This window comes from Molothrus ater, chromosome 4, assembly GCF_012460135.2.
Source record: "Molothrus ater isolate BHLD 08-10-18 breed brown headed cowbird chromosome 4, BPBGC_Mater_1.1, whole genome shotgun sequence".
Taxonomy (NCBI): domain Eukaryota; kingdom Metazoa; phylum Chordata; class Aves; order Passeriformes; family Icteridae; genus Molothrus; species Molothrus ater.
The window spans coordinates 65,713,749-65,738,921 of record NC_050481.2 but is presented as its reverse complement, the minus strand read 5'-3'; the positions used below and the strand labels follow the sequence as shown (position 1 = coordinate 65,738,921).

General features: G+C 48.5%; 2 protein-coding genes across 3 annotated transcripts in view; one reads left to right on the top strand and one right to left on the bottom strand.

The window, feature by feature from the left end:
- Positions 1-7,379, top strand: part of UVSSA (UV stimulated scaffold protein A) — a 46,117-nt gene extending 38,738 nt beyond the window's left edge. For both annotated transcript variants that reach the window (XM_036382751.2, XM_054514736.1), the window contains 2 exons: positions 451-634; positions 4,158-7,379. In XM_036382751.2, coding sequence (XP_036238644.1) covers positions 451-634; positions 4,158-4,251 — 278 coding nt within the window. In that variant the 3' untranslated portion in view covers positions 4,252-7,379. The remainder of the gene's footprint in view (positions 1-450; positions 635-4,157) is intronic.
- A 9,222-nt stretch (positions 7,380-16,601) lies between these two features.
- Positions 16,602-22,163, bottom strand: NKX1-1 (NK1 homeobox 1). The gene is made up of 3 exons (XM_036381947.1): positions 21,695-22,163; positions 17,184-17,392; positions 16,602-17,126 (listed from the first exon to the last, which is right to left on the bottom strand). The coding sequence occupies exons 1-3, from the start codon at positions 22,161-22,163 to the stop codon at positions 16,602-16,604; spliced, it is 1,203 nt and encodes a 400-aa protein (XP_036237840.1).
- Between the last annotated feature and the right edge of the window lie 3,010 nt (positions 22,164-25,173).

Below are 25,173 nucleotides of genomic sequence, written 5' to 3'. Positions count from 1 at the left end.
GAAAAGAAATCACAATGTTGCCAGCCCTACTCTGCTAAAAAGTTGATATATTCAATTTTTTTAGGCTTATTTTTAAGCTTATGCTGAATTTATTTCTGCAGATAAGTTCCTCAGCTACATTGTTGGCATTTTCAAATAATAATCACTATGTTTATTCACCTCTCCTGCATGGAATGGTTTCCTTGGAACTTAGTTCCTGTGCCACTGAAAAACCTTGACCTAGGTCTTCCTACAGAACAGTTTTATCCATAGGAGCTACTAATACAGACTGGCAGGGCTTCTTCACCCAGATCTGTCATTTTGGGAAACTGCTTTATCCTCCCCTTCCTTTGTGTGTGCAACTTGTGTGGCTCTGCCCTCACCTACTGCTGACAAGAGCCTCTTCCTTAGGGGACTGCAAATCCTCCCTGGGTTTGGGGTTTCAAAGTTCATGTTTTGTATTTTGAGCAGAGTGGAGAGATCCAGAATTCATGAGAGAAATTGAAGCTGCTACAGGACTGGATCTTGGTTCCTCTAAAAGTAATGGAAAAGGACAGAAAAAGAAAGGGAAGAAGCAAAAATATCCAAATCTGACAGACCTGAAGCAACAGGCTAACACGTCTCGTTCCCGCCTTGAGAAGAAAGTCTTCAATAAGTAAGATACTTCTGTTCTTTAAAGCTTGTTAATTCCTATTTCTGTTTGATTCAACAGTACTTTCTGTTTCTACATTAACATGCACTTACTAATCAGATTCTCTGGCTAACTGCAAGCAAGAATATCTTCCATATGTCTGGAGGGTAAAAAATAGCAGGTACTGACAAACAAGGTTATTTCTTCAAGAGTGATTTTTAACTAATTTGCAATATTTCCCATGAAAGGCTTTTTTCATCCTGTCTCAATTTTTTAAAAACTTTAATTGCTGTTTGGCTTCTCTGGATGATCATTTATTAGTCAGGCACAGCATCTCAGGTGGCTGTGGGACCTGCCAGCCACTCCCAAATGTGCTTTAAAACATACAGTAGCTCCATCTGTCCACTATTAACACCATTTTTGATGCCTGTTCTTGCTTAGATGTGGCTACAACGTTAATTTGCCTGAGCATGCTCTGGTCTTTATCAAATGGGAAGCAGCTGCAGCTATTTAAAGAGTTTCACATGTCAAAAATGAAGTTGTCAAATCAAAAAAGAAAAATTATTATAAAATCATTAATGGTGGGTTATTCTCTAAGGATACTGGATGAGTTGAACAGCATCCAGGACACAATATTTGTTTAAACTCAATTTTCCCTTCTCTGATGTACTGGTTATAATAACAAAGCCAAATCCACATTATTTTTTGTTATGAAAGTAGCACATTTGATGTGAATTTCTCATGTTACCTGGTCTTAGTCAGAAGTCAGAGACATACAGTTCTAGTGATTAGAATTTCATATCATGGTTTACTGTGGCTTGTGCTAATGATTTTGAGTGTGTGTTAGTGCCAGGCATAGGGAATCAAACCTGTCAAGTTTTTAATAGGTTTCATGCTTTGCAGCACTAAACAAGATGATAACCTTGGCTCCTTATAACAACCCCAAATTACTTGAAATGTATAGGTGATAAACCCAGGCTCTAGTCTGCCAATAAAGCTAAGTGAAATTGCACACAGATCATCAAAGTGGGATCTCATTTCATTTACAGTATCACACAATCCACTGGTGCTAATGTAAAACCTACATGACATGAAAGTGGCAGGGCCACTCTGCACTGCTAAAGGCTCACTTTTCTCCTACCAATTAGGTAATATTTGAAGTGCAAAACCATGACCACATTTTCCTTACTCTGGTAACTTTATTGGCAGACTTTTGTTAAAAGTATACCTCTTCCAGGGTGTTTTTTCAGAATGTTGGTTTTCATTGCACTCGCTGCTGAGAAGATCTTTAATCCCACCATTTAGAGTGTTATTAAGAAGAAACCTCTTTCAGATGTTTCAAAATGGCTTTGGAAATGAAGCCATTACAGAGAACAGTTACCAAACCAGAAGTCAGCTTGTTTATTGGAGGTAACCCTGGAAGCAGAGCTGGAATAGTGTGTAAGGGCTGAACCTGAGGGACACTGCCCAGATGCATGTCTTAGCTTCATTTTCCTGTACAGCTGGGAACATCCTCAGAAGTGATAAATGCAGACTGTGACAGTGTAGAGTCTTAAGAGCACGGGCCTTGAAACAATCTGCTTGTGTGATGGAACTTGCCAAATTTGTAGAAATCAAAGGAGACATCAGTCAGTGCCCTGCTTTTGAATGGGCCAGTCCCTCAAACCAAGCCTGTAGCTGCTCTCCCTCACACATCAGCCATGTTTACCTGGAGATGTGCTGGGGGATAACAGCCTTCATAGGCAGGGGGACAGCTGAGGACACCTGCAAACATCAGCCTCAGATGGCTGAGCTTCTGTTCCAGAGGCATCTGAAGTAACCAGTAAAAATTGGAACTTCAGAATCCAGTGAGGAACAAAATTCCAGAGGCAAGGTGCCCTCAGCCCTGCACAGCAGCTGCTTTAAGTTTCTGAGGGAGCAGATGTTCACAGCAGAACATTTTCCTGACTGCTTCTGCTTCTTCTTACTGTTCTGTGTTTGTGAACCCATTCCTCTGCCTTACCAGCTGGAGGATGTAGGGGCCTGCTCTCTCTCTGCCTTTTATGACAATCTCCTACTCCTGTTCATGCTGTTCATCACCTTCCTCAGCCTCAAAATCTTAGCTGTGTCATCTTCACTCAAAAGTTTGTGGAGGGGAAAAAAGAGGAGGTGTCTGAATTACCCAGCTCAGAAGCATTGCAGCCCCTCCCTAGAGAAATCTCTGGGCACATTTTTACTGGGAGGAAACAATGGCAGCCAATGGAGCAGCAACAGGGAGACAGACAGGCCCTCACTGGATTTGGGTGCACCAGAAAGCTTAACAGCTCTGAAGTTCTTTCTCTCACTTCCTTTTTGAACCTGAAGGATGTTCCAGAGCCTTCTCCAAGTGTAGGAATGTGCCTCCTCTTGAAGGAATGACAAAACTATCCTTTGTCCCCTTAAAAAGGAGATAAGCCCAGAAGTTTCTCTCCTCAATTAGGTGAAAAGACATCTCATAGGGCCTTGAGGACTTCACCTCAAACTTAAGGATTCCTAATTGGACAGGAGCCAAAAAGTCCAGCCTGAGAATTTACTAGAAAAAGAAGAGAACAAAGAAACTAATGGCTTTTGTGAGGTGTTTTACCAAGGATAGGAGGGCCTCTTGCACCTGGATTGGATTTTCTCTGTAAAGAGTTTTGTTATTTTGCCTTTTATTAAAACCTTTTTGTTTCCAACACTACCACAGAAGCCATTCTGCTGATTTTATGCCTTCTAAGGTAGCTGAGCTATCTTGGGTGTGAAATAGACCTCCAAGAGTTTATGAGACCTGGCTTGAGGAGACTCATATTTGATCCAAGCACAGCAGGAGATGCAGAGGGCTCAGGTCTTGCCCATCCCGAGGCAGCAGAGATCCCATTTGCAAGTGATGTGTGAGTGAGGTGTTGGCCACACTGTCCTGCCTGTGCTGAATTCTTCTGCAGCAGAAGCCTGTCCTGGAGAGATAGACAATAATCTCTGGTGTCTTCCTAAATTAGAGTTGTTCTTGTGGATTAAAAGCTGCTGCTCAGGAATGGGGATGCTGCTGGTGGGAGCAAAAGAGTCTAACTCAGCCCACATCTGATGAAACAGAGTTTTAGTAACCTGTGGAAGCTCACATGAACTGAACAGCCAACCCTTCCCTCACAAAAACATTCTGGCTTGTGGGTTTGATTTCATAAGGGTTTCTGAGTATTAATTTTTTAGGATCGTGTTAGATACTTACAGGTTTTTTTTTCCCTGAGACCACTTAGGTGCTTTTGAAAATCAAACTTGCTCCATGTGGCTCTAAGAAATAATGCTGGGAGGGTGGAATACCCAGCTATTAAACTGAAAGACTGGAATTTGTTTACTCCTGTTAATAAAATCATTGCTGAATTAAACTATTTATATTGCTGCAACTAATTTAGTTAACAAGACAAATCTGTTCAGCCTCATCAATGCCATGCTCAGAAGCCTGATAGTGATTAATCAAATTCCCCAACATTCATAAATGTCTCTGAGATTGAGTAGACTCAACAGAAATATTATTATTGTGTTGTTTCTCTTTCAGAGGGGCCATGAAACGGGTCATGAAAGCCATGAACCGGGTGGACCAAAGGAAGCACGAGAAGTTTGCCAACCAGTTTAACTATGCACTGAATTAAATTCTTAATCACCTCTGCCCTTCTTTATTGCAAGAGTGCAACTGCAAAACCCTTAATCAAAGATATTTCTATTTACACTACAATACTTTGCTAAGCACATTTTTATGGGTGTCATTTTTAAATTGTTTCCAAGTTTAACTTATTTGATAGTGAATATTAATTTTGGAAGAGATGTGGTGGTGTGGAATTGAATGCATTTAAAAAGTTGATAATTATTTGAAATATGCATGAGATGTTTTATGACTTGTACATAATTTGGGTAAACTGTTCATGTTTTGGGGCTTGGTCTTTTCCTTCCTAAGGGACTCATGTAATTTATACTTCCTTTGACAGTATGTATGTTTAATGTTGCACTTCCAGGCCTTCAGGGAAAAAGATACTTTAAAAACAATTTGATTGCTGCCAGGGATGGCAATGCACAGAGCATCTTCTCAGCCTTCTGTACTAACAGAGCCACACCAAGCAGCACAGCAGCTCCTGCAGCACCTCTACAAAAACCTTGGTGCACAGTAAAAAAAATCCCAATCAGTTGATGCCTTCAGATGATAAATGGAGCAGAGTTTGATTTCTGCAAACTGAATTCCAGGGGCTAAGTCAGTCTTGGTAGCTGTGGCACAGATGGGAAAGCTGAAATGGCCAAGATCATCCTGGCCTGCTTCTTCCCAAAATGGCATCCTAGTGTCTCTCAGAGCTGCTCCTGGGCAGCACATTGTGAAAGTCTGTACAGGTACACAGAATGTGCTCCACTTGAACTGCAGTCAAAAAAGCTCCAGTATGAGGTGAAAATAAGAAGTTTAAGAAAATCACTCGAGTGGCACAAGTGAACTGCCTGGCTTGGAACAGATAAAATTACATCAGGCTAAGCCCCGGAGTCTAAGGACCTAGCTATATACACAAGCACCTGGAATCTTCTAACTCCACAGAGTTAATGTACATTTGGATCCACTGTGGGTTGTAGTTCTTGGCTGGGTACTTAAACAAATCTCCCAAACTTGTTTGCTGGCTGTAGTCCAGCCTAAGGAGAGAGAATGAAACAGTGACCAGTTGTGCTCTTACAGCATTTCTTACAGCTTTCTGGGTAAAGAAAATCCAGACAATCAGGAGGGTTATGTTTGAAAATCAATTTCAAAGTGACCTGCAAAAGTCTCTAATACCTACAGAGTAGAATGGATTCTCTATAGCACAGGCTTAGTTACTCACCTGTTGGAGGTGTTTTCTCATGTGTAAGGAGACTCTTAAGATTTAAAATTGGGAAAATTTTAACAACTCAGTGTAGCTTCTGACCACCTCAGACAAAAGCTAATTTACAGTTTGCCAAATACTTTCTGACTTGCACAAGTACTGCATAGAAAGCAATTGATGCTGTTGTTTGATAATTTATCTTGCAAGAGCTCTCTCTTCATATTTTGTTCTTCAACATGTTGATATACTTCAGAAATACTGAAAATAAAACAATAAAGAGGCAGAATTTCAAGTAATATCTACTGACTGCACTGGAAAGTTAAGCCACTTCTACTGTCAGTCTTGCTAATGGGCAGTGACGATTTCAGGTGAAAATTGCATAAGGACAAAACCAAGTTCATCACCAAGTCAGTGGAATCAACTGCTAAACTGATTTGATTTCATCCTAAGGATGAAGTCTCACACACACACACAAAATAGAAAACACACACCCAACAGCTTCATCACCTCACACATTAACATGTGGCAGTAATCATTGGCTGCTGGGATTCCCAGACAGCCCAGATTTAACTGACAGTTGGTGATTAACCTTCAAAGAGCCACAACGGTCATTGTGTCACTATTCCACAGATTCTTGAGCCTGCAAAGGCTGAAGGTGTTATTTATAAAACATGTTTTCTCCCTGTAAGAAAAAAAGGAAATTTATATTGTGCAATAACTAAGCCCTCCTTTGCTGGGACCATGAAGTGTCATCACTACAAAGTCCCCAGCAAACAGTAGATGCACTTGACCCCATGGAGTTCCCATTGTAGGCCTTAAATAAAGATCCCAAAGACCAAGACTGGGAATGGAAATGGCAGAAATCTGAGGAGGGGAAAAAGAAAGGTGTAGTTAGTCAGTCATGTTCCACTGTGAGCAGCCTGGTCTCATAGAAGGTGTCCCTGCCTCTAGCAGAAGTGATTCCCCAACATTCTGGAAAGAGGTGATCTTTAAGGTCCCTCCTAACCCAAACCATGCTGTAATTCTAAGGATGCTACTCAGTCACATCAGTTCTAGAATTATCAGCTAAAACTTCCTGTCTGGACCCAATTGTCAAATCTGGCAGTTACACCTGATCCTATCACATGATCTGTGTGCTTTCCCCCTTCCTTTATTAAAAGCATGCATGGAAAAAAAAAAAAAAAAAGTCTTCCTGGAGTACCTCTTTCATGCAGAAGGAGAATTATCAGAGTTAAAGTTCCCTGGCAGATGGCTCAGAAATGGCCAACTCAGAGAAAGGTTCCTGGACTTTGGGACAGGTTGATGGCCAGTGATGACTTCTTTTAAAGCTCTTCTGGTGTTTTTCCTCTGCATTGTTGTCTTCATTTTTTGCCTTGAGGCAAGATGAACCATTGACCCTTCATAGGAAAACATGCAGATTGCACATCCCCTGAAGCACTTCTTTATGTTCCCCTGGTCCAGTGTGGGACAAACCCTTCCCTTAACCCTTGTTATTTACTGACACTTTTTATCCAATTATTTCTCTACAAGAGCCACTCAGCACATATACATGCAGCAGGTCTTGGATGTTGTCACTTAAGTATTCTTGTTAGACCTGGGCAGACATAATTCAGAGGGTTTGGGGGAGCTTTCTCCTTTTCCTGAGTTTATCTGTAGCTGTGCTGGAAGAAGAAATTTAAGAAAGCATCTCTCTCCAAAGATCCAGTATACCTCCACTAAATAGAAATCCTTTTGTGTTCAAAAATTCAAAATAGATCAATCTGCTTTTTTGATACATCACACTTTTTGTGTGTCAGTTTACTTACAGCAGTTTACAAATTTGAGGCTCTGGGCTCACTGGTTCAAATGTTGCTCAACTGTCCCTGTGACATTTGTACTGAAACTTTTCTATTCCTGTCCTCAGGGCTTCTGGGGAAAAAGAATAAAAAAAAGTATCATTCACATAATCTCTGTGTGGTTTTGTCTGTAACTCACTCCAGCACCTTGCAATTGTACTTGTGCTTCCTGGGGATGCTGTGTGTGATTTCCAGGTACCTGTGCAGCTTGAGGTGATTTGGCCCTTGGAGTGTTGTTAAGGTGAACAGTTGTAATACATGCTGAATATTGTGTGCCTGAAGGGACTCTGAGCTGAAGTGAGCTGTGCTAGTGCCTCTAAATCATCCTGGTGCATCTAAATCATCCTGTCTTAGCCAGGGTTGTGTCAGTGGGAAAAACAAGAACTGTAAGCAGACTTCTCTGTGGTTATTCTTACCTGAGCACACAGTTACACCTGGGGAACAAAAGCCTGGAAAGAAAAAAGATCACGGAGTGTATGGCCTGGCACTCAAACACAGAGCTTTTAGTGGCATAAATGAGCTTGGTATGGACCTTGTGAGAATAAGAACGAGAGCCACCCTTCAGCACATCCAGGGTTTCTGGGGCAGGGTGATGTGCCCATACTCCTCTTTAGCACAATGCCTTGTGACTCCATTTGCTCTAAACTCACTTGAGGCTTGGCTTTATCAACCTGGGTATTAGGTTGATAAAGTTATACAGTTTGTATTAGAAAACTGTAACACTAAAAAGTTCCTGGAAATCATGGCTAAAATACTTGTAGTTCTTTTCTTATCGGTAAGCAAAACATACAAATGAGATTTGTAAGCAGTTCTGCACAGGACAGTGGATCGTGCCACACAGAGCAGTTTCCACGTTGGGGAAAGGCTTCAGTTAATCAAAGTGGGCATTATTGGAAAAAAAAAAATGAAGAAACCAACTTTGTTTTGTAGAAAATAAAAAGTAAACCTGTTCCATTTAAAGTGGCTGTGGAAATGGGTGATAAGGATGTTACTAGTTACAAGGAGCCTCTAGCCAGAGGCAAGAGGTGTTGAATCTCAAGAGCCCAGCCAGCACAAAGCCAGTTCAGGTGTGTCACAGCACAGGCAGATGGGCCACCTGGTGGTCGCCCACATTCTGCAAGCGCCTGGCTGTGGTGCAGCTGCCTGTGGGGTTTATCCAATTCTGTTAGCCACTTGAAATGCTTTTACTCCGAGCTGATGTGAATGTCTCTGTAGCTTGTGCACCAGAAGAGGTAAGGATGTTACAGCAATACTTTAGTGATGAGAATCGGCCATTTAAAGCCATTCCTTTTGGAATGCCTCACACCTTCAGCAAAGTCACCTTCAGCAAAGTCACTGGCTTTGGATAGGCAGTGGCAGTCCTGGTGCACTTAACAGCTCTCCTGCTGGAGCACACGTTCCTTCTCAAACTCAGAGGTGACAGTCCCATGTCCTGATTCAGGGGACAGCCCGAGCCACCAGCAACTTAAAAGCAGGAGAGGTGGTAGGAGACAGCTCCCATCACCTGTTTCCCTGTGGGATCTGGAATTGGACCACTGCAAAGCTAAAACTGCTTCATGTTGGAAACTAAACAGAGAGGAAAAGATCTCTGCAGATTACAGTCCCAGACTGGGGCAAGGGAGGGCCAGATCTGCTTATTCCCTTGACACCTGCCAGGAAAAACACCACTGAATTTCATGGATTTGGGAGAGAGCATCCTCTTGGATACCATCAGCAGCTAGATCTGCCCAGGACCCCATGGACACCAAAGCCAGGGAGAAGGATGTTATTCTGGAAACTTCTGCAGAGCAATTTCTCCCTATGTCTGTTCTAGGATGCTCTGGGACAGCTGCATTCAAATAAACCCAAAACAGGTAACAGCATTCTGCTCCTGGCTGAAAGTAACACTTGAATTTACATCTTCAAACAATCAAGTTCTATCCCAAGCAGTGCCCAAGGAAGATTCGATGGTGCTGGGAGTGCAGAGGGAAGTTAGTCCATAGCCAGGTGAGAAAGAAAAAACAGAGAGACTGGAGGTGTCAGGGAGAGGTGAGCCAGGAGCTGAAGGTGAAAAATCAGGGCAGTGTCCTTCCTGACAGGGACACCATCACACACCCCCAAACAAGAAAAGATCTTTGTAATAGGAACAGAGTCAGCCACCAGTTACCTGAAGGTCCACCAAGATAAAAGGCAGGTCTGGAGCCAAATCAGCAAGGAGAGATCAGGGTGAGAGCTACAAAGCCAAGCACAGCCCAGCACCAGGGCTCAGGCAGGAGACCCCACTGAAAAGCAGCTGCCCTGTCACCACTGGAGGGTCCAGGGGGAGGCTCCTGCTGGGGCTCTCCCAGCTTTAGCTGTTTTCATGGCAGCCTGAGCCAAGGAGCTGCAGCTGTGCCACATCAGGGCAGAGCTTCAGCACCTGCTGGGGTGTGGGACGGGGACACCAGGAGGATTGCAAAGGTGGTGAGAGGGTAATGAGAGAAAATAGATCCTGCTGGTACACTCAGAGCCCTTGGAGCACCCCTCTTACTGGATGTGGTGATGGTCCTATTACAAAATCCTCTACAGAAACTGAAGGAATTAAGAGGGAAAAGCTTCAAGCAGCAGCCGAGGTCAGACCAGTCTGACCCCTCCCCATGCAGCAGCACCTCCCCACCCCTTCAGCTGGGAGAGATGTTAAAGATCCTAAACCAGCACATCCCCTAAAAAGTACATGTGGATGAGAGCCAGGGCTGCCTGGCAGCTGGACAAATTGTGACCTGTGGGATAAAATTGTTCTTCCAGGTGTGGGAGTGGGATGCTGCCCCTGAAGGAAAGGAAGAGAAAAGATCCCTCAATTACTCATGTTTCTGAGTTGATACTTTCCCTCCTCTTCTTCAAAGCTGATTGAGCAGAGAAAGAAAAGGATTCACGTCCTTGCTGAGCCTTTCCTATCAGCTGGGTCTGGGGAATCCAGAGCCCAAATTCCAGCTCAGGGGAGAGGTGGGGGAGCAGGCTCTGCCATGCTGGGGGGAGGGCATGGGGTGTTTGTGCTAGAGACAGGCTGCACCAGAGCCTGGGCAAACTGAGCTAGGCTTATGTCAGCACAATCTGTTTCTCCATCTCTCAATGTCTGTGATGAAATATCATCATTTGCCTTTCTGGGTAGATTTCCCCTTGCTTTTCTGCCTGCCAGTGCCCTGAGCAAAAACCCAGCTCTCCTGTGCCAAGTGCTTGTATGACTTTCCGTTATCATGAGGAATCCTCTCTGTTGAGGGGTTAAGGAAAACCTTATTAAATTTTTTAAAATGTGGTGCTAATTAGTTTAGATGTAATGAGCAGCATTAGACTTGTGGTGCCTTTGCAAGGGGTTGTTGAATAACCATTTCTGCCGACATTCCAATTTGCATAATGACAAGGTGTTGGCATTGCATCCACCATTAATTTGCTGTATTTATAATGCCATTACGGAGCCACTCTTATCCTCGTGCACTGTAAAAGGTATATGGAAATATAATATATGATCCTGCTTGTTTGGAAATTGCTTTTGGATATCTTTGAATTTTTGTAATAGTATTTTTGGCAGCTGAAGGCTAACAGCACCACCCGGAGAGTCTGCCACACGATTTCACTAGGGCAGAAATTAAATGCTGCTTCCACATGTGCAGGGGAGTTTATTTTCCCCAGTGCTGGAGCAGAAGCAGCAGAGGTGAGCGTGATCAGGTGTGCTGCAGAGCGTGCTCAAGGCAAACACAGTATTTCACTCCAAATCACCCCTACAAGGCATAATGCTGGGTGCTCGAAGTCCCAAAGAGCATCCTTAATCACAACTCTCAAAACATTTAACAGGTCACAGAGAGTGCAGCTTGGTGCTGTGAACTCCTGGTCAACACAAGGAGTTGGAGGAGCCCAACCAGCAGCTCATTCAGATGCTCTCTTCCTGCACTTCTCCTCCCCTTCTGCAGACTTTGGGAACCAAGGAACAGGAAATAAACTTGTCACTCTGCCTGTGTTACAGTGAAAAGGCAGGAAAGAGTCCCTGTATGTGCAGGATGAGTTCTTATAATGTATGTATGTAATTACAGAGAAAAAAAAATTACAAAGAAAGAAGAAGAACAATTATTGATTTATTTATACTAAGTTTAGTAGAATTATTTTGCTTCTCTTGAAAAAGCAGCAATTTACTGAAAGGGTGAATATTTACGGTGTAAACCATCACCCCACATAAATGTTACTGTGACAATATGTCAGTTCTTTGCTCTGGTGTCATCTCTCCTTCATTGTCACTGTAAAATATTTCTGTGTCATTGCAGAGAATAAAAATCTAGAAGATGTATTCTAAAATAAAGTCTATCACTTTGGGTGAGCCTGGCTAGTTTTAGCTACCTGAACAGGTGTTACTTCATAAGAATAAATTAGTAAATCTTATGCAGATATTGCCTGACACTGCATGTCCAGACTTTTATATTCTGGCCATGCTCTGGTTTCTGGCTGGAAATCCTATTGATACAAGGCTTGTCCATAGGATTTCCAGCATCAACGGGGTTTCTCCTGAGTGGGCACATAGCTGTAGCTTTCCAAGGCTTTGATAACCTGTTTTAAAGCTTATTCTGTATCATGAACTCACATCTCTGCCAGACAGCATCAGGAAAGGAGAAAGAGCTCTTCCTGTCAGGGTTATTTTCACTGTGACAGCCCCCATTCTGTCCACCTGAGATGTCTGTTTAAAGTGAGCATGTGGCACAGAACATGAGTGTGTGAGCAAGAGGGAAAGAAGTAAAAAACCCCACCAGATAGAGAAGAATTTGGTTTATGTAAACCATTTATGTAAGCCCACTTTGAACAACAAACTGATTAAGATCCTCTTTTTTTACTTGTCTGTCCCCTTTATCCCCAGTGTCCCTCTGTTGTCTGCCTTGGTTTACCTCCCAGAGTCTGGAAAATCTTCCAAAATCAGAAAAAACCCTTTCTTTTATTTGCTCTTAAGAAAGGCTCTACAACAACCATATTTACTTGGTTACCTTTGAGACAGAACCTGAAGACCAGAAATGCCCAAACATTGTAAAATAATTTTCCTTTGAGTATTTAAATTCTGTTTTAGCAGAATTATTTTGTCAGGTAATACAGGAATTAATATTTGTTAATAGAGCAGACTACAAGCAGACATCATGGTGTATTTTTGGAAAATGGATTTAAGTTTATATAGACAAAGCTTTATTTTTAACATTTCACTTGTATAGTATAAGACTAGAAATGTGTAACAATACTGAGTTCAGTCTGAAACAGAAGCTCTGAAATACATGTCAAAAATCTCTAAGAATTAAAAAATAACTCACTGCACCCTGCTCAGGTGGAAACAACAAAAGGAATTTCTGCAGGTGCAGTTCTGTTGCGCAGAACTGGTTTGCAATGACTTTGTAAAACATCTTTGACTGCTGAGTGAAATCAATGACACAAAATATTTGATATATTTTTCAGTTCTCTCTCAATTGTTTGGAATGTATCTGTCTGTATTTTTGTGCTTCTTTCTGTTGTTTTGATTATAAGACATTTTACTGAACAACTGAAAATTGTTCAGTATAAGCTGAAGTATATGAAGTAAAATAGAGCAGTTTCCCTTTTTTAACCTCATTCATTCACAGAGTGAACAATACTATTACAATTAATATCTGCATCTTTTCTTACTAATACAGGTTTGCACCCTTGGATTTAGCATTGATTTCATGGGAATTAGTCCAAAAATATGCTGATGCCCCAGATCATCTCTGGTACCTGCCAAAGACATCACTTGAACACATTGAATTGGGGTTTGAATGCCTGCTCAGTCTGCCAGAGCTGAGACTCTGCCCTCTGGCAAATGCTTTGTTCAGTGTCCCCTTGGATGTGTTCCCTGTCCTGAGTCCCCTAACACTTTACATTCTATGAATGAATAATAAGGTAATTAAAAAGACAATTTGACTGACAGAATGGACCAGAGCAAACACCTCCTGCTTGTGTCATAGCCCTCATGCCCTCAGTCAGAATGTTCCACTTGCTCTGCTCCATTGATGATTCATGGAAAATGAGCTCCAAGCCCTGTGCAGGAGCACCAGGTGTGGTGTGCAGGGCAGCAGGGACCCCACACAGGCACCACGTGGGAATTGGCTTTATTGGCTTTCGGGCCTTGCCGGGGGATCACTGTGGCAGCTTTGGGGGCTTTCTGTGACCACCTAATGGGACAACCTCAAATGCTGCATCGAGCCCTGTTTGACTCTCCTGCAGAGCCAGAGTGGCAGCAGGCAGGAACAGGGGGATGGAGCTGGGAGGTTCAGGCAGGTGAGAGCATTTTGCTTTAGCACACCAGGGGCTGAGCACTCACACCTGAGGTGTTCCTCAACAGCTGCCCTGTGTCAACACCACCACGCTTCTCACTGCCAAGTTTACACCCACACACTCTGATCCAGCACCATGAGCCAGCTGCAGAGTTTGGGTCCAGGGAGCATTATTGGAGTTGGTTCTTTGGTGTTGGTGCTCCAAATGCCCACTGGGCACAGACAGTACCTGTGAGCAGAGTGTAAAATACGCCCTACACCACTGCAGGTGCTGCATGCTGGGGAAGGCACACACTAGAGCTGAGGCTGTGCAGCTCTGCTCTAGAATTTTATGATCTCAGACCTGTGGATGAGGCAATGGAACAAGGGTTATCAATAACTTCCTAAACTATGCTGAGAAAGATACCTGCGGCTCTGTTTTCAGCACTGCCATAAAATGTGAGAAGCCTTGTTAAATTGCATTTAATGACTGGTGATCTCAGGCTAACTGACTCCTTCATCCAGCAGCTGTGAGTAATAATACTCACATGAGCAGGTTTCACTGGCAGGACACTAACCAGCCTTCAGGAGGGCAATCCTGCACTCTGCAGCTCTGGGCAGCTCCTGTTGGAGCCAAATTATTCCCCACTGGCAGGGAACTGCTTGGAGCTCCTGGAGTGCAGGCAGGGGTTGAATTATCTCTTTATTCAGCTGTGTCATGCCTCACCTGAGTGAGCAGTTTGGCTGCTAGTGGCACTTACTCAAACCTGGTGAGTAAGTGGTGCTCAACGGCATAGTGTGAGAGAATATCCCCAGTGCCTGTTTCCCAGTTTAGCTGCTTTTCTTCTACCAGTAAAAACTGTGCAGAGCAGTACACGGTCTTACATACTCCAAGCATTACTACTTGTCATGTTTTTCCCTGAAAATTTACTTCAGAACTCCTTTCATCATAACAGTTCTTATTTTCACAAATGCAAATGGGTCTGGTCAGAGACTTTGGGTGCTTGTACTCTTATGCAGGTGGGGAAGTGAGAACCCGGAGCATCCCGCGTTACCTGGAGCATCCCGCGTTACCTGGAGCATCCTGCATTACCTGGAGCATCCCGCATTACCTGGAGCATCCCGCATCCCCCCGCGGCTCCCGCAGAGGAAGCCTCAGCCCCTTGTCTCTGACACGGGCGGTCGCGGCAGATTTTGTTTCCACGGGAGGGCTCAAACATTTGATTCCATTCTGGAGTGGGATGCGGCTGTGGAGCTCCCGGCCGTGCACAATCCCAGATCGGAGCCAGGCTGAGGGGACCGGGAGGGAGCAGGGGAAAGGAGCTGAGGGGGGAAGCGGAGCCCGGACACCCTGGGGACCCCTCGGCGGGTGCCGGGAGGAGGAGGATGCTCTGCCACCCAAAAATCCCTCCGCAAAATATCGGTTTATTAGAAATGCCCCCGAGGGAAAAAAAGAAAAAAAAGAGAATCCCCGCCCGCCCCCCAAACCCCCCCCCCCCCAAAAAAAAAACCAAAACAAACAACCAAACAAACAAACAAAAAAGAAAAAAAAAAACAAACAAAAAACCCACAAAATACACTAAACAACCAAAAATCCAATAAAAAAACCCCCACACCTAAAATGAGTGGGAAATGAAAGCCCTTCCCCGGCGTGAGCTTTGGAGGCACGCAGGGAGTGGGGAAATGCGGTACCAGCGGGCTGGGAGCTGCTGGGCCGGCGGAGCCACCTCGGGGTGCTCACGGAGGTTATGGACTTTTTCTTTGAAAGTAAAAGAAAAGTATCATAAAAGACCAACTTTGATACGAATTTAAAAGTAATCAGAGGAACGGCGATGGAAAGATTATTTTATTTTTAAAGTTGTGCAATCTGAATGAAGGAGCCGATTTATTAAATTTACATAAATCCAAAATATCGGACTTCCCATCGGGGGAAACATGGCAGAGATGTCGGATTCCCTCTAGATATGATATTTATTTTGTCCGTAATATTGCGCAAATCGGCAAAGCCAATTAAGAAAATGCAAACAAGGAAACTAAGAAGGGAAATACCCTCCCTCGTACAAGAAGAATAAAGTTTATTTGCGTATAAGAAATACGCTCTCAGAGTAAACGAAAAGAAAAAGGATGATGCAAGACATCCACCCGAGCGTCTCATGAGGCAGGCGTTTTCCAGAGGAAACTTGTCTTTCAAAGATTCACCCGAAAACCAGGGACTCGCCGCCACGGAAAGCGCCGTTTCTTTAGAGTTTATTGACTGATTTAAAGTGTTTAGCAAACAAAGTGCTCTCTTTATCACCTCTTGCTCTTACTCCCTCGTCTTATACATTAATTATAAAGTTAAAACTTTTTTATTTTATTATTTTGTAACAACCAGAAATATACAGAAATGTTTAACGTAAAAAACCAGCCCTGCAGCCCAGGAGCCGCCCTCGCTGCCCCTTTCCCGGGAGGGACCCCCGGCCCCGCTCGGGGGTCGATGGACAGTGACGTTTGTAAAAAATGTCCCTCGTCACCGTGAGGTCACGGCAGGGAGCGGCGCCTCTTTGCTTCTGCAATGTCGAGGGACAGGACCGATAGTTCTCCGTTTTACCCTGAGAGTCAAATGGGTACATAATCTTTTTTTTTTTTTTCTTTTAAAGTCTTTCGCTAGTGGCCAGACCAGAATAAAAACAAAGGTAAATAATATTAATAATTATTATTAAATTAATTAAACCCACATAGCAACGAGGGACGGTGAAAATAAAAATACAGGTAACGATGATTTACATCTACTTGTATGTACACGGAGAGGGAGGTTTCTCCTCCTCCTTCCCTCAGCAGCGCAGTCCGGACACATCGCGTACAAAAAGGGTCGTAGAAAGGCCCGAGGGTTCCCGGGAGCCTTCGGCCGCTCCTTTCATCCCCCGGGTGGGTCCAGGAGCCCGGGGCTGCCCCTTTCCCCCGGTGTCGCTGCCGCTCTGTTCTCGGTTTCACCTCTCGGGTGCGGGGGGTTCGTGCGGTGGGCCCGGCCCGGTGGTCCTCGGAGGGGCGGCGGGCACAGCGGGAAGGAGCCGGGAGTGAGGAGGAGGAAGAAGGAGCGTCGGGCTTATAGGTGCGGGGTGTAGAACGCCGGAGCGCCGTAAGTCTGGGAGCCCAGCACGAAGGGCGAGAGGACGGCGGGGCTGGGCAGGAAGGGCAGCTGGGCAGCGCAGACCAGCCCTCCGGCCGGGTGCCCGGCGTAGCTGCCGGGGCCGTGCATGGAGAGCGGGGCGCCCATGGGCGGCGAGTGGCTGAGGGGGCTGAGCCCGCCCGGCAGGGCCCCGCCGCCCAGCCCGGCCCCCGCCCCGCCGCCGCCGCCGCCGCCCGTGGGCGCGCTGGTGTCGGCGCCCGGGTTCTGCTTCTTCCACTTGGTGCGGCGGTTCTGGAACCAGATCTTCACCTGCGTCTCGGTGAGGCTGAGCGACAGCGCCAGGTTGAGGCGCTCGCACACCGACAGGTACCGCGTGGATTTGAACTTGTTTTCCAGCGCCACCAGCTGCTCGTAGGTGAAGGCTGTCCGCGCCCGCCGGGGCTTGCCCGACTTGGAGTCCGAGCCCGTCCGCTTCCTCTTGGGCTTGGCCTGCGGACCGGGCTGCGCCCCGACGGGCGCCGGCGGCGGGGGCGGCGGAGGGGGCGCCGGGGCCGGGACGAGCCCCGCCTCGGCCGCCTCGGCTCGGAGCGGGCCCGGCTCGGGCTCTCCGGGCGCCGCGGGGCCGGAGCTGCCGCTGCTGCCGCTGGTGCTGCCGCTCTCCTCGCTGCACAGCTCCTCGTCGTCCTGCAGCTCGCTGTCGGGGCTGCGGCTCGGCCGGCTGCTGTAGTCCAGGTCGCACTCCTCGGCCTTGTAGAGCTCCCCGTCCTCTGCGGACAAGCCACAGCCGCTGTTAGGGCTCGCCACCCGGCCCGGCCGCCGCCCCGCCCGCCCCAGCGCCCCGGTGCGGCCCCCGGAGTGCCCTGAGGGTTCCCCCACCCGGTGTCCCCGCTGCTCCCGGACAGGGCTGCCCGGGCAGCGCGGCCGCCCCTCCGGCGCCCTCGGCCCCTCCGCCCGCCGTGGGGATGCGGCCGGGCCGGGCCCCTCGGGTGCGGGGCTGCTCCTGAGCCGGGCCGGGCCCCTCGGTGCGGGGCTGCTCCTGAGCCGGGCCGGGCCCCTCGGGTGCGGGGCTGCTCCTGAGCCGGGCCGGGCCCCTCGGGTGCGGGGCTGCTCCTGAGCCGGGCCGGGCCCCTCGGGTGCGGGGCTGCTCCTGAGCCGGGCCGGGCCCCTCGGTGCGGGGCTGCTCCGGCCGCCCTGAGCCGCGGGTGGGCTGGGGGACAGGGCGAGAAGCGGTGGTGGGGATGGGGCTCGGAACTGCAGCTCTGGGGCCGGGAAGGGGCTGTCCAGCCCGGGGAGGCTGTGCCAGCGCTGCCCTTCAGGCCACCTACCTCCGGCAAGAGCCGCGGCCGGGATAGGGGATGCACCCCCCTTCCCACGGCCGGGATAGGGGATGCACCCCCCTTCCCACGGCCGGGATAGGGGATGCACCCTCCTTCCCACGGCCGGGATAGGGGATGCACCCCCCTTCCCACGGCCGGGATAGGGGATGCACCCTCCTTCCCACGGCCGGGATAGGGGATGCACCCTCCTTCCCACGGCCGGGATAGGGGATGCACCCCCCTTCCCACGGCCGGGATAGGGGATGTACCCCCCTTCCCACGGCCGGGATAGGGGATGCACCCCCCTTCCCACGGCCGCCAGCGCGCCCACCAAACACCCGGCGGCTGGCAAGGCCTCTGCGGGGGCAGCAGGGCGAGGATTCCCGGATACTCGAGTATTCCCGGGGTGCCCGGAGGGGCAGCGGGGCGCTGGCAGCGGCCGGGGAGAAGCCCCTGCCCGGGCCGAGCCGGCCGTGCCTGGGGAGCGGGCAGCAGGGATGTCAAAGAGCCTCTAACAATTTTAGTGACGGAAATCTCCGAATCGATGGGCGATTTGCTGGGTTTTGCTCTGGCATTTTTAACCCTTCCTGCGTCTGGTTTGACCTCTTGTCACTTCCCGAGATGGAAGTATTAAAGTGGAGTAAATACTTGTATTGATTAGCAGAGCAGATACAAACTTAATTAAACTCATTTTGTGCAATGTACAAACTAGTTAACGGTCATTTAATTTATTTGGGTTTATATTACGCTCCAATTAACGGGTCTCCATCGGAGAACAGGGTAATTATCCGATATTTAAGGCTATTGGACTTCTGCTGACGGTTCTGTCATTATGAAGCCTGAGAGCAAATCGCGTTTTCCGGAGAACCGGCTCCTCCTCATCCTGGCCGGGCCCGGGCTCCTTCGGGGGAGCGAGAGGCGAATCCACGGGACGGGGCTGGGGGAGGCCGAGCGGACAGACGGGGTCAGAGGCCCGTGAGTACCGTCCTTTTCCGCCGGTGCTTTCAGACACTCCTATACTTCCCTCCTCTCACTTCTGCAACGGGGCTGTAGCTCCGGGAACCCCTAATCAAGGACTCCTTTAACTTGGTTAACCGAGATACGCAAATAGGAAAGGAAATGAATCGCTGGTCTGTCACCCTCATCCCGTCCGCAGTTTAGTTGTTTTTAATCGCCCCCAACCTGAACACATCTCAAATTTGCTCTGTATCCTCACGCCGGACCCCTTAACTCCCGCATGTAAAATTAGGGGTGGTTTTAGAAGTGCGTTTTGTTCAACGCGCTGATTTCAGATATGGCTGGTTCAGTAGGGGAAATAAGAATAGAGTATTGTTGTCCTTCTCACTCCGAAAATGTCCCTTAATAACTCAGGGTTCATTAGGAACCCTCTCCAGCTTTCTGTTCAGGTCGGAGCGTGGAAAACGCGGGCGATCGCCGCCGGACAGAAGAGAACCGGGTCACTTTTCTCCCAGCCCGACCCAGCGAGTGCAGACAAGCGTCCTGCAACCTGTAGGACCTGCTAGAAATTGCGGGGCGTAATTTTTTACAGCAACGATTTATAAAAAGTGCGTGTGGCTGCGCCTGCGGGGCAGACTCGGGGGCTGAGCGCAGCCGCAGCACCCACGCACGGACCGGACCGGGAACCTGCAGCTGCCAGTTTCGGAGTTTAATTTTCCGTCTAGGGAATCCCAGACCTCGGTCAACTAAAATTTTTAAGACAAAAAAAAATGCACCGCGAATAGAATTGGCGACGGAGATGGACGCTCCGGGCTTGTTAATTTAATATTTTTTTATTTTCGGGAATAGGTTAATTAGTAATTTAATGGGGAGTCTAAATTGTTATTTTTAACATTAAAATAGTTTAACGAGCGGCTGTTGACGAGCGCTATTTTCACTCTCCTTTGGCCAGAAATCCTTCGCATTTTTCGGAGAGGTTGGTACTTTTCTGGACAGAGCTGCTTTTCAGAACACTTCTCCTAGATTAAGCCACCACTTGAACTAATATTAATTACGATGGGGAAAGAGAAGAATTAAATGTCGTGATTTTCGAGCAGTCCCGGGTCTATTTCTGTCCACTGCCATAACATTTAGGCGATGTGACCGAAGGAGTCCATGTGTGGAGTGCCTGGGGAACTTGTCAGCGGGCGAAGCGCACCGCGCCGTGATGCCTCCAAACATATTTATTTTGAGAGAAGGGATGGAGTTACATTTCTCTCCTTGTCTGGAGATAAAAGTGTGAGATTAGCGATAGGTTAACCTCGTCAGTCTTTCTGATCGCCCAGATCTATTTAATATGACGAAAGTCAGATGACTTTAGAGGAATAATCACTCCAACTCCGCACTGCTTTAAAAATCTCTTTTGAATTCTATTAGTGCCCCATTCCTGCTTTTGCTTTACAGATGAAAAAATGCGTCATGGCTCGGAATGGAGCAGATTCCAGACCTCTTTCGCTGCTTAATTTTACTTGACAGAGTCCCGCTATGGTGGGGTTGGAAACCTCCGAGTCCTCCTCTCTCGCTCCAGACACACAAACTATTTTTCCTAAGCCGAGAAGTTTATCCCCTGTAGCTCGCTGCCTCTTCTTTCCCCTCTCTGGACATGGAATAACTATAGATATTTTCCACAACGACAGCCTTTCCCCGGAAACCCTCCGTGATCCCCAGAGTCGCGGTGTTTAGAGGTGAGAAAGTTGGGATATTCGGACCCAGAAAGAAAAAGCAATCTAGAGCTTGGGTCGAATGCAATTCCCGATCAATAGCGAGCCCTAATAAGTGTAATAGGTTTTAATCGAGTAATTATCCGAATTTTGACCCTATAATTTAGATGTTAGGGAAGAGTTTGCAAGGTGCTTGAAAGAGATATGCACAATTCGATAATAGGATATCGATCCAAGCAGTCCTACATGCCACTCTGGGGCGATTTTCCCCATTATCCAGCCTCTTTACGCTGCTAAGCACATTTTACCTTAAATGTAATCGAAGGAATTTAATTGTTTTTCCAGAGATAACCAGCATTTTGTCACAATTAGTCTGATTTGTCCTAAAAAAGCCAAGGGGAGAGAGAAAATTGAATCTGTCGCCCAGAGCAACGGGCGGCAGCGGCGGGGGGAGGACGGCAGAGGGTCCGAGGCTGGGGAGAGGAGACACAAAGTCAGAAACGCCGAGGGGGGCCCAGGCGAGGTGGGGGTGCCAAGGGAGGGGTTTGCACCCTCGGGGCCGGGACTCCGGCCCTCCGAAACCGGAGGAGCCGCTTCCAAGTTTGCCTGAGCCGGAGCTCACAGGCAGCGCTGGCCGTCCCTGCGAGGAGGAGGAGGAGGATGAGGATGGCGGGGTTCCTTCCAGCCCAGCCAGGCCGGCATCCCTGGGGTCGATCCTGCCCCTCCCGGGGGTGCACGGCAAGAACAGCTCCGGCTGTCCCGGGGATGCGGGGAGCGGAGCCCGGCCAGTGCCGAGCCGCGGGGCCCGCCGCCACCTCCGGCCTGTCCGGGCGGGATGTGCCCGGCTCCCCTCTGGCACCCTGACTCAGAATCCCACTGCCCCCTTGCACCCTGACTCAGAATCCCACTCCCCTCTTGCATCCTGACTCAGAATCCCACCCCTCTGCATCCAGCAGCAGCAGCGCAGGGCGCGTTTGTCCCTCCCCGGAGGTGCCAGCGGGGGAAGGATGAGATGTCAGAGCATGCGAGACCCTGCTGGGGGAACCCGGGGCAGCCCCTGGGCTCGGAGGGGCTCCGAGCCCCCAGACCTACTTACTGATCAGCTCTGCGGACTTCTTGCACGCCTCGAAATCTTCGGCGAGAGCCTTTTGCTCGGCCAGCTCCGTCCCTGAGTCCTCGGGCTTATCCTCCGCCCCCAGCGTGAACTCGGTGCCCGCCGATTTGTACAAGCCCGCGCACTGCCGCCGCTTGCTGTTGAACTTGTTAGGGTCCAGGATGTCGAGCACGGAGAAGGAGGTGGTTCTGTGCACCATGGGCAGCGCGGCCACTGCCCCCTCTTGTCCGGGGGTGTTGCTCTGGCTGTCCCCTTGCCTGTCGCGGTTGGCAGGGCAGTAGAGCGGCAGCTCGCCGCCGGCCGAGAGCCGCTGCTCCCCGCGGCCGTCCATGCCTTCCCCGTGGCAGCCGCCCCGGGGCTCCCCGCCGATGCCGCCCGCGGGGGCTGTCACCGCCGCCGCCGCCGCTGCCGGGATGGAGATGTCACCGACCTTGTCTCTGCTCACATTCATGGCTCTTTGCAGAGCCCCTCTCGGTTGCAACTTCTCCCCCCTGCCCTCCCCTCTTGCTCTCCCCCTCCTTCCTCCGGCGAAGTTGATCTGGAAACTCCTCCCCGGCTCCGCTCCGGCTCAGGACGAGTCGCTGCCTTCAGCTCCCCGGGGCTGCGCTGGGTCCGGCCGCCGGGAGCCTCCGGGGGAGGCACGGAGTCACAAGGTGATGCTCGGCTCAGAGCCTCCACTCAGCTGCTCCTTCTTCCTTCTCATCATCCTCGCCAGGCTGCCCAGGCGCTCCTGCCCCCCCTCCCTTCTCTCTCGCTCGCACACACACGGAGGCAAGGCTGTATCTTATTTATGCATTCATATTTAGCACTGGGTTGTAATTGGCTACAAATTAATCCCTTGCCCATAATAGTCTGTAATCTTCATCACTGGAAGAGAGACACGTTGAAAGTGTGTGCCGGGGGGAGGGGGGCAGAGAGGGAGAGAGCGAATGAAGGATGGTGTTGGCTGTGATATACTTGGCTGTCAGCTCTGTTTCAGCACACCTCCACTCATCTGGAAAGCATCTAAATAGCCTTATTTGGAGAAGTGGGAGGAGATGACGCTTTCTTTTAAATAATTGCGGGATCGATATAAAGAAGATATTATACACGGAAAATGGGAACTTAAGGTCTTCCATCCCTAATAGTGGAGTTAGATGATCAAAAGGGGATTGTGTGTGTGTGTGTGTGTGTGTGTGTGTGTGTGTGTGGGCTCGGAGGTGTCAGCCCCCAGCACCTGTTTCCCTTCCCTGCTGGGTTTATTAAATTAGAACAAAAGGAGAAAATTATGGACGGAGGTTTAGCAGTTGGAGCGAAGCTTGTGTCCGCGGACACACACACCCTCACACCTCCTCCTTAGCTAATTAATTAAAATTAAATCTCAAATGTAAGTGCCAGGAAAGTGCCAGAAAATTAATATGTTTAAACGGCACAAGACAAAACACGACGATAAATAAATCCTGAGCAGCTGGGAGAAAAGGTCTATTCCTTCCCATGCAAGGAGTAAAGGTATAACCAGACCTGAGTTCCACTTTCGAAAAATACTCTTATTATAAACAGTTTTAATTGTAGAAAATTAAGACATAGGAATAAAATTGTCAGTGAATTATACAACACGTTTTCCCACCCCCTACCTAATTTCCTTCCCTTTCGTGTATAGTTGTGTGTTCTTTGATCATATCAATTTCATTCTTGTTTTGGACGCTCCAGTCGCTACTCAGTTTGAATTAGCTGCCAGGGAAAAAAAAAAAGGGGGGGGGGGGGCGGTAGGAAAATAGAGAAAGCATAAAAGGAAAATTAGATTTTTTTTTGTCTTTGAGGCTGGTGACACATACAAGGACAGGTCCTTTGCAATTACCGCGGGCAATGATCCTTTAGAAAGCAGAAATTAAAAGTTGGGAGAAATAATGGGTAAAACAATCAGCTTGTAATTTTGGTAGGTCTTGGACATGATTAGTCCATCAGCGGGCTGGGCCCAGGGGAGTCCCGCTGAGCCGGAGCCCACAACAGCCCCCGCTCATATATTATACACCAGCCCTTAGATTTTAATCAGACACCACAACAGTGTCCTTTCTCTTTTATGACTTTATTATGCTTTATCTTTAAATTATAAATCACCTCCTGGGTTGAAATGGTATGTATAATCTCCGATCATGTGTAGGTAATTACCTCTCCCCCTTGTCCTGACCTCACCGACGGGGCTGCCACGAACACACAGCGAGAGCGAAGTTTTAATCTGCGTGTGCTCACACTCACACGAGCCCACACCCCGGGGTTTGTTGGTTTGTTTGTCTGTTAAAAGCTCCTCTTTCCTTCCTCCTCCTCCTCCTCCGGCCGTGCCCCTGGTCCCATCTTTTCTTTCGGATAAATGTTCCTCACTCACATCACTCCTGCCCGCAGCGCTGGGATATTATTTATGAAAAATAGACGGTGGTTTAGGTAGATGCTGTATCAGATTCGCTGTCGTACTCGACTGCATTTGTACTATTTTTACTTTTTTTTTTTTTTGGGGGGGGGGTGGGGAGAGAATGCGGTTATTTGGGGGCAGCGGTAGTAGGAATATATTTTATTCCCTGAGTCAGTGCCTCTTTGAAGAAAAAATAACATTATCCAAATTGTAATTGACTCCTGTGCCCGGGCAGGGGCCGCTCCCAGGCGTGCGGAACCCAGAGCGGCGACATCAGCTCAAATTCACGGGTTAGCGCTGGGTGCTGGGGGCAGAAGGACACGCATCCCTGGGGACCAGCCCCGAACAGAGGACTCTCCTGTTCGCCCCGATGGCTCTCAGGTGCCACCGGGCACCGGCAGACCCAATGCCCCTCCGGAGCCGGGGGTGCGCAGCGATGCTGGGCAGGCACCGCCGGCCCCGGCCCGCCGGTACCCCCGGCCCGCACGGCGCTTTTGTTTGTCGGCGGTTTAAAGCGAGTGTTATAAAGATGTTCTATTGCTCCTAATCACAATTGATTGTCAATTAGAGCCTCATTTGTGCAATCTCCATCCATCTGCCATCTCTGGTTATCTGTTCACCAGAAAGTTAGCGCTGATTATGGGGCCCTAGATGAGTTGTGACATGTAATATCTCGCCAGTGCTCGGGCTGGGTGACCGGTCCCATCTCCCTCTCTTTCCATTTTCCTTGCAGGATGGACGAGCAACAGCCTCTCCTGAGTCGCTCGTCCGAGCGCCGCTGTCCTGCGGCACCAGCTCAGAGGTGCCGGGGGTGAGGGGCTGCCAGGGCACCCCCAGACCGGCGGCATCGACACCGAGCAGAGCCAGGTCCGCGTATTTTGGGCCCGGATGCCTTGCCCTGCTGAGGAAAGCTCCCACGGAAACGTTTCCTTCTCCGAAATAAATAGGGAATCACACGGAACACCCTCGCGTTTTTACGAGCCTCCCCGCCGCAGCGATGGTTATCTGTGTAGTTAGGCTGAATTATACCTGCGGGGAGGTGATATTTCCAGAGCCTGAAGGCACCGGAAAATGG